At 42.1% G+C, this 13,111-nt stretch overlaps 1 protein-coding gene and 1 long non-coding RNA gene across 2 annotated transcripts in view; both read right to left on the bottom strand.

Annotated features, from left to right (window-relative positions):
- LOC121886456 (thyroid hormone receptor alpha-B) overlaps nucleotides 1-1,484 on the bottom strand; it is a 37,952-nt gene extending 36,468 nt beyond the window's left edge. Inside the window, exon 1 of the mRNA XM_042396434.1 lies at nucleotides 1,285-1,484. Within this exon, the coding sequence (XP_042252368.1) occupies nucleotides 1,285-1,340 (56 nt within the window). The 5' untranslated portion in view covers nucleotides 1,341-1,484. The remainder of the gene's footprint in view (nucleotides 1-1,284) is intronic.
- Nucleotides 1,485-1,535: 51 nt separating this feature from the next.
- LOC121887611 overlaps nucleotides 1,536-13,111 on the bottom strand; it is a 115,332-nt gene continuing 103,756 nt past the window's right edge. Inside the window, exon 4 of the long non-coding RNA XR_006093005.1 lies at nucleotides 1,536-1,726. This is a non-coding gene — a long non-coding RNA (uncharacterized LOC121887611). The remainder of the gene's footprint in view (nucleotides 1,727-13,111) is intronic.

Raw genomic sequence — 13,111 nt, 5'->3', positions numbered from 1 at the left:
ACACCCGTCACCTGCCCAGCACGGTGCTGTTTAACCGGAGACACCGCAGCTACACCTTATTTTATCCAGGTTAAAGGCTACTCACAGCACAGCACGGCTATGCTAACAATGCTAATCCATGCTAACTAGCTGCTAGCCGCCGTGCAGGCCGGTAAAACGGATCTGTCTCTTTGTATTTGCGGGTTGGCGCTCCTGTCAGTGTCTGAACCTCTGTGTGAGACGCTTCGGTTGGTAAATGTGTGTTTTTAAAACTTATTTCACTCTCTGACCCGCAAGGTACCAAAATTTGGCACCGATTGAACTGACCTGAATAACTAATGAGTTCAGTACCAAACCCTAGTATGCAAATTAACCTATAGACCGACACGTGTAACCAGTCAAAATAAAATCTCGGGTTAACTGTTGACATCCTTGGTGGCAACACAAATAAGCCTGCAGCTAAATACTACTTGCAGTGTTTACTCCCTGAAAACTATATTAGCATGACAAATAAAGATTAAACAAAATGAAAACAGAATCATTCACGATCTGATCAAGCAAAAGCTTCCAAGTAGCATCGTACACTTATTTTCTGAGGACACACACACCCATAATTACACTTCCAAACACACTTGAGAAAAGTGCTTTGCAAATTAACTGACCTCCTTTCTAAAGGCCAAAGCTGACTGATATTGACTGATAACTGTTCCTTTTTACCCGGAGGCCTCTTCTAAGCAGAGGGCCCCCTTCCTTTAGCAGAGAGGCTCCATTCCACTAATATTATGTTTTCATTAATGAGAAGGGGCTTAAACAGCGCCGTGTTTGTTTGTGTATGGGCCTGCCCGACTGGCTCTGCTTCTCAAGAAACGAAGGAGAAGAGGAGGAGGGGGCGGGGGGGAGTGTCGGCGTCAGATGTAGCTATAGGCCTTAGCTCTTGGAAAACAATTCAGACAAGGGGAAGAGAGCGGCGGGGAGGAAAAGAGGCTGCTTGGTTGTTTAGCTTGTCTGGAAAAAAAAATGGTTTAGAGACGTAAAAACAGAGAGCACCATGAGAAAGATTTAAACGATTAAAGAGAGGCTGACAAAGAAAAATTCCCTTCCTTCATGTCCTCAGACAACCTTCTCAATAAATATCACCACAACACAATGGTATAACAGAGAGCCATGTCTGCTTCTTTTCAGATATATGAAGCCCTGAGCCCCAACATGACAGCCAAGCAAATTCAAATAACAGGGTTCAGCGGCGGATCCGCACTAGCGACAGAAAGACAACGGAGTTCAAGAGGATTTTAATGTCCGACTCACCGTTTCTCTTCTCCCTCTGATGGGTTAGGGTCCTGCTCCTTGGGCATGTGTTCCATTCACCTTAATTCCATCCAGCAGCCAATCATGAGAGACTGAGGCAAGCCCCACCCTCGGATTAACACTTGTCATTCGCCGGTCGGGAGGGGCCAGTCAGTGAAACATGACAGGGTCCCGTCCCTGAGTTCTTGGGAGGGGGGGGAAAGGAGGGGGGAGGGAGGGGATGGGACAGGGTGTGGGGGTGGGGGGGGGGGGTGTGGGGGAGGGTGGTTCGCCAGAGGGAGCGGACCCCCTCGTGAGGTCGGTGTTGTGTGGCTCGGCGTGAAGCTGCAAGATACGGAATATGTCGGAGATTCTGCAGGGGGGTAAATCGGATGGCCCCGGGGCCGCGGCTGGAGGTGGATGTGGGTCTCTCAGGGATGCGGAGAGTGAGGAGTGATCCACTCTGGAAGACAGAAGAAAGACACAGTCAGATTACACCGTCTCGCTAAAGCTAAAACGATTAGTCTGTCTGTTGATAATCGATTAATCGTTTAAGGGAAAAGTACCAAGGAATCACTTGTTATGACTTCTTATATGTGGACATTTGCAGGTCGGACAAAACAAAACACTTTTCACTACTTAATGACATTTAATAAACCAAATAATTCATCAGTTGAATCAATCAGATGTATCAATAATAAAAAGCGTGTCTGCAATGAACTCTCAAATTCTGGTGGTTTTAGATCAGGTGCAGCTCAAAGACTGATGAACGCATCACTTGGAGTTCTGCGCAGGTCAAAAGGTGAGACCTGAACCCCGCCAGTACCCTTTGTTTCAAAACCTGAACCCAACTGAATTTCACCAGTGCCTCCATAAGCTTTGTGTTGGTTTGAGATCTTCAGAGATCACCGAGTTCATCTTAAATACATGTTCCTCAAGTTGCTCACCAAAGATATGTAGCCATAGTGACTAAATAAGAGCTTCCCTAAATGCTCCACCACATGTTGAGTCTACACTGTGTTACGCTGTCAACTCCACTAAGCCTCCTATGCGAGCGAGTCTCACATTCCGTCTAACATTACATGACCCTTGATCACATGTAACGGAGGCTTTTCCTCATGAAGCCGGCAGCGAAGGGATTCCTCCCAGTCACACACCACGTTAAAACTGGATGCAGTGGCCGGGAGGTCAGAGGGGAAACTCCATCACCTTCAACTATTGCTGCTACAACTGGCTAGTTCCTGGAAACTGCTCAGGGAATGTCACCTCATACACGGGGTTAAGTAGCTTTAAGATGAGCAGCTGAATCTGCGTGAAAGAGTATGTGCATTTGTGTGCGTACATGTGTAAGTAGTCAGGGGGTCTTGATCCATCACCCGCCCCCCCCCGTCTGCCTTCTCCGTTGTCCGAGGAAGGCTTTATTCTTTTCCTTCGCTAATCCCTGGTTCAATGCCTTTCTAATCCGTAACAGTGGGACACGGCACATGAGAATGTCCTTAAACATGACTGATATTATTGTTGCTTTTACTGCTAATAGAGCGATTATAGGCCATATACAAAACAACCTTTCTGTGCTGTTAAAGCAGCTTTTCATTGCCTACAGTTTATGTTGTTTTGACCGAATATCATAGCAGAAGGGGACTGATTCAAACTCCAACATCTTCAGTGTGTTGCTGACGGCATCTCAGAAAACAGTAATAATAAATTACAACTGTTAAATTAAAAAAAAGTAAACGAGATAATGATTTTGGTGATTAAACATCAAATTAGACCAGACATTACTTATTATATTGCTTCATGTGTATAAACACGGTTTGAAAAACCACTGAGATGATGATTAAATTGATTCAGTACCCTGTATTAATTGAGATGAAAGACCCTGGCTTTGTTTTTTCGAGCAGTCATCCTTTCAATTTATAAAAGAAACTGCTTGACATGCTAAGAAATAATAAAAAGGAGTAATTGAGAGGCAAAATGATCCATTAGTTCATGGCGGTAAGGATTTCAAAGCACTGACTAAACACCTTCAAGAGTCTATAATTTGGTGTGAGAATGACTTAATTAGCATGCGTGAAAACATTGCTGCCTTACATGGAACAGCAACTTTCACTATGTTAAAAAGCTTTTAATAGCCCTATAAATGGCAGAACATATTTATTTATGGCTCATCGCTGAAGTTGTGATAAAAAAAACAAAAAAAAAACCATGTGGTTTCCTCAGCCAGATGTAAGGATGGTCCACAGATGAGGCTTCTATAAGATGATATAAGGGGGCGGGGGGCATGTTGTTGAGAAGGAGCTCTCTTAAATCATTGTTAACCATGTTATTCATGTGATAAATAGCTGAATCATATTAGAAAAACGCAGTGTGATTTGTTTTTGCTGAAACATTAATGTCAGTTAATTACAATTTCAAATGTAACATCAACATAACACCTCTGCGACTTTAACCTTTTGTCCCTCTTGTTATGTTTCAAATGAAAACTACTCTAATCATACTTAATTCACTGTGCAACAAACGCAATTTCTCAAGCAAGCACTTGAAATACACTAACACATACGGCACGCACACAAAAACAAACCGCTGCCAGCGAGCTACACGGACAACCCATTCATTGTTATGAAAAAAAAGGTCAGGCAGAGTTGACTGCCACTCTGACCCCAGCAGGAGCGGCTGCGGTGTGAATAGGAGAGTAATGACATAAGCCCCAGAGGCCTACCACTAATGGAGTGTGCTTTATCAAAGGCCGTCTCTCTATCACATCGACTGTAGCTGCAAGTGGCACTGGTCTCAGTGCTGTTGTTTTGTTTGTAACGCAAACAATTAGTTGTTTATCACAGTTGGACAGAGAGGACAGAGAAGAAAAGGGGTACATTGTTTGATAAGTAACTGAAATGAATTCTAAGTACCAGCAAATAAATGAACAAATGTCCCACCTCATTTACAGAAACATTGAACTATTAGACAGAAAACTCCCTTTATTGACCTGAGCGTTTATATCTTCTACTTTATATTCCTCTCTAAAGCCAGAGATAGCTAGTCTGAGTAGTCACAACAGGCTCAGGTATTCCTTAATTTCTGATTTAAAGTTTACCTGAAATCTAAATACTTCTCGCTTTTTGGGAAATATAAACAATAATGATACTACAGCAGATGTGAATGAGGGGTAAAACAGTTTTTACTGCTAAATGGAGCGAGTCATTGCCCTGTAGAGCGTATGAATGTTCATATGAAGATGCTTTTTTTTTTCAACAAGCACACATAACATTGTTTATGTTCAGTCAGCAATTTAAGGGGTTAAGGGAAACTAAGCTAGCCTAGCTTACTAGCACTTGTCATTACTTTTTGTTTGGATTATTTCAACACCTGCACACTAAAGTTGAACTGAAATCTGAATACTCCTCACTTTTTGTGTAAGGAAATATAAACTATCATGATACTACAGCTATTGTGCATATTATTATTTTTTAATGCTTTTTCCCTTTTCTCTACAAGCATACAGTTGATTTAAGAGATCTACCTCTTTACAACTTAGCTAGGCTAAGCTAACTAGCCTAGCTTCCACTTTCCACTCGGAAAGTGGAAGCTACTTAGCCTAGCTTACTAACGTTAGCAATGATTCCCACCAGGTGTTACTTTTTGTTCATGTTATTTCAATATCTGCTGAGTCATTGGCAGATCCTGCACTCTCAGTACATTACATGACTCGAACATACCAAAAACAGTTAGCCTAACTGGCTAACTATCTTAAATGTATTGATATTGGTAATAACAAGCTAAAACAAACACCAAGAATGTACATTATACACTGGTTTCTTAGCAGAAATTAACTTCAATTTAAGTTTAAAGGCAAAAATCACCTTTTGCAACACATATTGAATTTTAGGACAGTTTATTTTGTCTTTTTCCCATGGATAACAGAGAAAATATTAAGCAAATAACATTGCAGAAAAAGTCACAACAGTAGTCTGATAAATCTCTCAGCAGGCCTTAAGTTGCCTTCCTTCATCATCACTACTGTGTCCTTGTATGACTTCTTTCGCACTTGGTCCCACCCAGGAAGTTGTGCTTATATTAATATGCCCTATATTCAAGAGCAGGGCATGAAAATACAGCTTGTCAAGTGGTCTAGAGCCTGAAAAAGAGTACACAACTTACATGAGTGGAGGAAAGAGAGCAGACAAGGAGAGAAAAAGAGACGGAAAGAACATGAGATTAAGTGAAATTGAGATAATATAAACTTTCTGGAGCGGGGACATGTAGGTTAAGTTCATGAAAGGTAAAACAAAAGCGCTTGATTTTGTTCGTTTTTGGCATGAGGACAAAATAAACCAACTTATCAGAGTTAGAAGACAAATAACAGGAAGAGAGCAGGGCGTGACGACAGGCATTTAGGGCTTTCAGCTGTTTTTGAGTAAGTATGTACATAAAGTAACAGTCAAAATGTTGGACACACCTTCCCATTCACTTTTGAATGGTACTGTGTACAGATAAATGATTGTACACTTATCAGTCTCAGATTTATTTGCATAACTATTTATGGCCTGTGCCCATAAATGAGCTGTTAAATGTGAATATATCCAGCTCATTGTGCACATCATGCTGTGATTGTATCGGGGGGGAAAAATCATGTGTAATAATATATAATAGATGATCAATGGCTTTAGTAGAACGTGTTGAAATAGCAGTCAAGTTAAAAGGATACTCCAGTTGCTTTTAAGATTTGTTTTTGGGCATTAAAGTAGAGAAGCAGACAGGACATGTGGGAAGCAATAGAAGTGGATGATGTGAAGTTCCCTGACTGGATTTAAGCCCGGCATGTGTCGCCACCAAAATTAATCTATTGAGCATCAAATATTCTCTCTTTTGGCTTAAAAGGCGTCTCTAAAACAGTTACAGTCTCCTCATTTGTCAAGGGAAGGCAGCCATGGTTTGATGATGGAAAAAGTATTAAAACGTCCATAGAACCTTCTGAAAACCACTCCTGCAGCACAATCCATCCCACTGTTGTCCATCCCACACTCACCAGTTTGCCATTTTACACTGGCTACTTCCAGCAAAGCTTTGAAGCTCTGAGGATGGCAACAGAGCCAGATAGAAGCAGTGTTTTTTTACTATTTTTATCCAGTCTATGGTTTTTTACCATAATTTTTAGTGCATTATCACAGACAGCAGCTGTTAATGGTAAACGCCCTAACCCCAGGCCCCAGGATATCATCCCTTTTAGCCATGTTTTACTGCAACCATGAGATTAGGGTTGGGAACCGAAAACCAGCTCCACATTAGAATTGAATCCAAAATGCCAAGAACCGGGTACAAATTAAAATATTTAAATTTCTGTTCTGCTTATCCGTTCCTATACACGATAACCTTTTATTGTTGCAAACAAAGGTTACATATCTGCAGGGACGTGGCTATCTGCCGGGACCTGTCTACGTCATGCATCAATGCAACAGCGTGTCAGTTTGTATAGATATGAGCGACGTCACATCAGTAGTGAAAGATGGATCATGGCAAATGCTCAAAAGCGTGGCTTCGCTTCATTAAGGAAAATAACGAGGCAAAGCGCAATGCCTGCTGTAAGTCAGGTTGCCATCAAATTTGACCAAACATTTAAGGTAACATGGCGTCAATTTAAAAGAATGTCCAGTGTTTGATGTATTGCAGCCTCCTAGCTAGCACCTCGCTAGCACGTCCAGCACAGCCAGGGATACCTAGCCACGACGCACCGTGTATGTATGTGCTGTATTCATGTTGTCATTCATGTTGCTTTTCTTTTTCAGCTTTTTCTTGTAGTTCAGCAACATACAGGAACTCCTCAGCCGCATTCAGACTAAAAACATCCCCGTGTAAGACAATACACGGGGCTTGTTGTTTAAAGTGCCGGTGAGACAATGAAATACAATCCAGCAAGTCCTGTTGCAGTAACAGATTATTGCGTTTAAAGGCTGATCAGAAAAACACTGCACAGCGGTTTGTAATAATCACTGAATTTTACAACTCTGGAAAGTTATCATGTTGCAACCTTGTTTACTAGTGCGCACATGTGGGACACGTCTGTGCCTGCGGACCCCCCCAAAAAAGTATGTACGGAACCACGTGCGCATCTGCGTGCAAGTCCACAGCTGTCCGTGGACAAGGAAAGTATGAAAGTATGGCCTTTATAGTGACAGCGCACTGTGTCACTGCAGGACAGATGAGACAGAAAGCAGAATATTCAGTTAAAAAGACTTTGAACTTGATTATTTTAATGAAACAATAAAGGTCAAAGGAATTGGCGTTGAAACTTGGAATCAGAATCGATAAAATTCAAATGATACCCAACCCTATATGAGATTCTGGTTTGTTATAACAGCACCAGTCACCATAGTCAAGAGATATCAGTATCACTCATATAGATGTAGTGCGTACTACGCAGAGAGGCTATTAAAGGCAGTCCTCATGTAAAACACATTGGATTTTGTAGAAATGTATTCTTCTTCTTAAAATATTCACACACCAAATGAATATCCTAAATTTGATTCAGCTATATTTAATATCGACTTGAACAAAGACAACTAACACCTCAGGCTACGGCCTTTAGGGCAAATGATCTACAATATTTTCATAGTGGTGCACAGATTCTGTATTTCTGATGCACAGGACGACATCTGAAAAGATAGAAGACAGAATGACAGATGCAAGAAAGTCACTGAGCACGAATGACATTAGAAGTTTGCAATAATATGTTGACTTGAAAAAATAAATCCCAGCATGTAGGTTCTCAAATGTTCTACAATAATATCATCTTTGTTGCTCTCTCTCTCTCTCTCTCTCTCTCTCTATCACACACACGCACACACACACACACACTCTACAACTCACATGGCTCAGCCTCATGCACCTTGATTCTCTTCCCTCCAGTACACCCTCCAAATTTTAATTGGGCCTGCGAAAACTGGCATTTCCCCCCAAGCGGGGCTCACCTTTAATTGCACGCTCTGAAATACAGACTTAAAAATGCATCAAAAGAATAACTAGTGAACGCATGTTGATGCCTGGAGAAGCTGGGAATTAATTAAACATGACCTACTCTCTTTATCCCCAATTCCAGGCCAAAGAGATCGATGTCCCTCTGTTCTTCAGAAAGAGAGGTGAAAAAAACAACAACAAAAAAAGAAAGAAAGAGGTGGATGAATTCTTTGGTTCAAAGTGTGAAATGTAGCTCCACCAGGAAGAAATCATTAAGTTCAAGGATGTTTGGGTTGTGTTTTGATAGAGATAAATGACTTGAAATTGTTATTGAAGATACGTGTAATGCACGGAATACCAATGCCAGAAATAATACCCTGCCATTAAAAGCCTATACCACATTTTATTAGTAGCAATACTTTAAGAATGACTGTGTTTTAATAAGAGTCGATGTGTGACAGTGGGGCAGTGCAGCGCTCTGCTTCCACTCCCTGCAGGCATGCTGGGCGTGCCAACCGTTTGTTCTCATATTCATGCTGCAGCTTTCATGGCGGCAGAATGAGAGGCACGGCTGCGAGTGCGAGCGCTCCTGCCGACCGTCCGCGGCTTGTTGACAAAGCAGACGCACTGAGTGAAATACGGTGTTATTGTGCTTACACAGCCGACAGTCGGGGAGAGCTCACGGAACGCCACAAAGCCCGTCTGTATGAGATGTTTTTAAACCCCACGCAGACCGAGAGAGAGAACAACACCACCAACATGGCAAAGCAGTGATAGATAACATTATTACATGCCCTCAAATGTAAGTCAAACGTAACTGTGACTGTTTAATTTGGCTTTAGCTTTTTAGCTAACTTGTTACAATGTGGCAAACATCACTATATGCAAACATAAAGTTCACACTGTTATTGTAGCTGCTAAAAATCAGGCGCTCACAAGTATGCAGATCAACAACAACAACACCAGTTATAAATGATCAATTCCTAATGTTTTAGGTTTTTGCCGTGGTATCATTTCAGTATCGGTATCGAGATATTTAGGCAGGTATGGTATCAAAGTCATAATTTTTTTATATTTAGGAACTTTTTTCTCCTCAAAGACTCATCATTTGGGAGTCGATGAAGTTTATATAAGCATGGACGTTTGGAGAAAGTACGACAGATGAAGAGTATCTATGAAGGGCAGCTTCTTTCAAGGATGTGACATAGTTGGCATGTAGCCTTTGTTGCGTGTTGCGCAATCGATTCAAATATTGAGGACACTAACAAAAAAACACCTAAAGTCACTACCTTCCATACATACATCCACATAAAATACACACACACACAGAGTCCTTTAACCCCCAGCTGGAGCTGCTCACTGGGGGTTTTTAACTGTGAATAGGACATTACTACATTCTCAGTTAAACCTTCCTGGATAAACTGGTATTTTGTGATTCAGTCTGACAATGCAGCTACTCAGAATGCTTGTGTGAATGTCCACCTGTCCTCCTAACCTCCTGTCTAGACGTTGGGACCGTGCGTGTACCGTCATGCATTCTTGATCTTTCTGTCTGCGGTCGCTAGAGCTTCTAAAATCAGTTCATTAAGAGAGAGATGCAAACCACACAGAGAGAGTAGCGACACGTTAGCCAAACTTGACGACATTTGTCTAAAAAGCGAGATAAACAGAAGTGAAATTACATTTTATTTGCTAATTGGTTCAGTGTGGTGAAAAAACAGGAATCTGGCTGCTCTGGAGACAGACGAGAGGTCTCATTTTCACCCTCTGCACGTCTCCCTTCAAATCTCATTCAATTTAAAAGTCAAACATCTGAAAAAAAAAAACTGACTGCAATTTGATTCAGTTCTCTTTGACCAATCATCAACTTTAAGGGGAGCAGCCTGATCCACCTGTTAATGCAACTACATGCTTCCTGCAGCTGCTGGCGTGCAGCTCAGCTCAGATGTGTCATTTTTTTCTTATTATACTTCTTTTCATTTCAAATACACCGACATCAAAATGAGATCCTTACATGTAAGTTCTCCCTTTCCCCATGAGAGGAAAAAGGATTAGAGCGCAGCAGGTAGAAGATAATGGTGCATACACGTGTGGCTGCAGTGAGCAAATTTCACCGCCCCCCCCCCCCTGCCCCCCCCCCCCCCCCTAAGCTCCTGAGGAGAACGCTTGTCAAAATCCACTCTATGACAACAGACGTGGGGTCAGTGCTCCCGATTCCCAAAGGTGGCCGGAGCAATTAGTGGTTAAGTAACGGTAGCAGGGCAGGGCCAAGTTGTTGATGTGGTGCAAGCAGTTTGATCATGCAGGAAATGGAAGGTGGAGAGGGGGGGTGGGGGTGGGGGGTGGGGGGGTGGAGGGTGTTACTTGGCCCGGGGTCGCGACTCGCTAGTAGTCAAAGGCAAAGAGATCATGTTTCATGCTATGTCTCTGACCGCTCCCTCACCCAGCTAATTACTGTCAGGGGGGATTATTAATAGGTGCTAATAGATCACAGTAAATTGACTTAATGCTATCTGTATGGCCATTTTTTATAAATGTCACCTTGAGTGTGCACAAACACACGGACGTCTAAAATGCACAAGAATGTTAATGTTCAACTTATGTTATGTATGCACAAGTGGTGATTTGGGGTTTCATGCTTGACAGGTAAAGGACAAAAATCCAAACTACTGCCTGCTGCCGAAGCCGTTGGTTTAACACGGTGGGAGCGAAAACACCTGACGAAAGGGAAGTGGCTCGGGAAAAATGACATGAAACAGTTTGAACGTTGACCTACTTATGACACGGAGCTTTCAGGCTGTGATTAGCGCCACTCTGTTCTGATCTCATGTATCCGGCAAACATGTAAATAAGGGGATCCGTTTAAATTGTGCTCTTTTTGCATGTTATGTAAGAGCAAAGACCCCCCCGTCTCACCGTGCATCTATAAGCCTTCATATAGTGCAAACACTGAATCCCACAGTGTTTCCTTGCTGGAAATGGGAACACGGTGTCCTACCCTGACTCTGCTGGTAGCGCTATGTTTCATATGTGTGTGTGTGTGTGTGTGTGTGTGTGTGTCAGTCAAGGACATATAGGACACACTGGGTGGATACCATGCTGAAGCAGAGTATAGCATAAAAACGGGGTCACATGGCAACACTACGATTTTTTTGTATATTTTTCTCACCATTGCTGTTTTTCCTTCTTCTTTTTCCAACAACACCTCTGCTCCGCCTGTCCCGATTTTCTTTCCTCATCTCCTTTATCTTCCTTTCAACCCTGTTTTTGCTCTTTTTCTGCAGATTATTCTATCACCACGCAGTACGTCACCGCTCCTCAGGCTTGTCTTCACCTTCCTCTTCGGCGCCTATCAACTCTTTGGTTGTCCGTGCGTGTCACTTTCAAAACTAATGATGATAATAAGGCTCATAAAACAAAACCTCTGTGGCAGTTCTGCACTTTTTGCTCACAGTGTAACACTTTGCCAAAACCCGTTCTTGCTATATCAACATTGCATCAAACCCCCAGAGGCGGACGGAGATGAGGACACTGAAAGAGAAAAGCACGTACAGAAGTGCCTGAAGAAAGCTTGTTGATCTGTATAGACAAGCATAGCTGGTTCACACACAAACACGCAGACTAGAGCTCATTTAAAAACCTTTGTTTACCCAGAAGAGGTTGTCTAAATAACATTTGCACCCAGTAGCTGCCCACTACCAACCACAGTTTTCCCAATGCCGGCCACAGAGAAAAACCACTGGCGGAGTTCTGGGTCAACTGCTTTGCTCAATGGCACCTCAGCTGTCATCGAGAGCAGACGCTGTAGTTTGAAGGCCTGTTGGCACAGTCGGGGCAGAGCAGGCTGGTGCCTGGCACCCGGGGAACCCACGAGCAGTCGAACACACATAAATTTACACGAGACATCTGCGGACTCGCGGGGTTTGGCTAACTCGCTAACAACGCTGACAGGCCTCTCCTCCCTTTCAGGATTACAAAGTCGCTCATTCTTAACGTTTTATTGTCACATTACAACATGTGAATGTTAACGAGTCACATCATGACAGGCTGATATAAACAAAACAGATGTTTAGTGTGTTTTGTGTCCCCCATGTGTGACTTATTAATAGATTCATTATTTAGCCTTTAAAATGAAAAAACACTCAAATATATATATATATATATATGTACATGTCACAATTGAAAAGCTGGAACCAGCAAACGGTACTTTTACTTGATTAATGACTGAAACTATTATTCGGTTATCAAAATTCTATCAACACATGAAAACTATGAGGTCAGAGCAACATGACATTCTTTCATCAGATGATTATACTCTGCAGTGATATTTTGCAGCTGTTATTAATGCATTTTTTTTTAAAAAGAAACTACAGTTTAACGCAGACAGAAGCAGCTTTTTAAAGATAAAATGCAAAGGTGGGATCATTCAGTTTTGTTTGACATTAACGGTGAGACAAGTACAAGTGAGTCATTATTTTTAAAAAGGGTTTATATACAGCACAGACTGGGAATAATAGTCATGGACGTTCCGTGACAGGTTTGTGTGATTGTTAAGTAAACATAAAATGGTACATTTTATCACGGGGCTAAACGAGGCGATGTATACTTGACCTGTGTACATGGAAAAAGACAAAAAAAAACACACATGTGGCTGCTTATTAAGTAGTGGATGTGAGCCGGAGCCAAAGATCAAAGTACATCTATAGATAATGTGTTGTACTGGACACTGAGCAAAAACAGAGAGAGAGAGAGAGAGAGAGAGAAAAAAAAAACAACAACCAATGTGTCCTTTCTCTCTTCCACCACATCCACTTTCTCCTCTCTCTCTCTCTCTCTCTCTCTCTCTCTCTCTCTCTCTCTCTACCTCTCTCATCCCTCCTCTTCCCACTCTCCTTTG

Source organism: Thunnus maccoyii, chromosome 20 (assembly GCF_910596095.1).
Source record: "Thunnus maccoyii chromosome 20, fThuMac1.1, whole genome shotgun sequence".
In the NCBI taxonomy this organism is placed as follows: Eukaryota; Metazoa; Chordata; class Actinopteri; order Scombriformes; family Scombridae; genus Thunnus; species Thunnus maccoyii.
The sequence above is the reverse complement of the archived record's forward strand: the minus strand, read 5'-3'. Positions and strand labels throughout refer to the sequence as shown.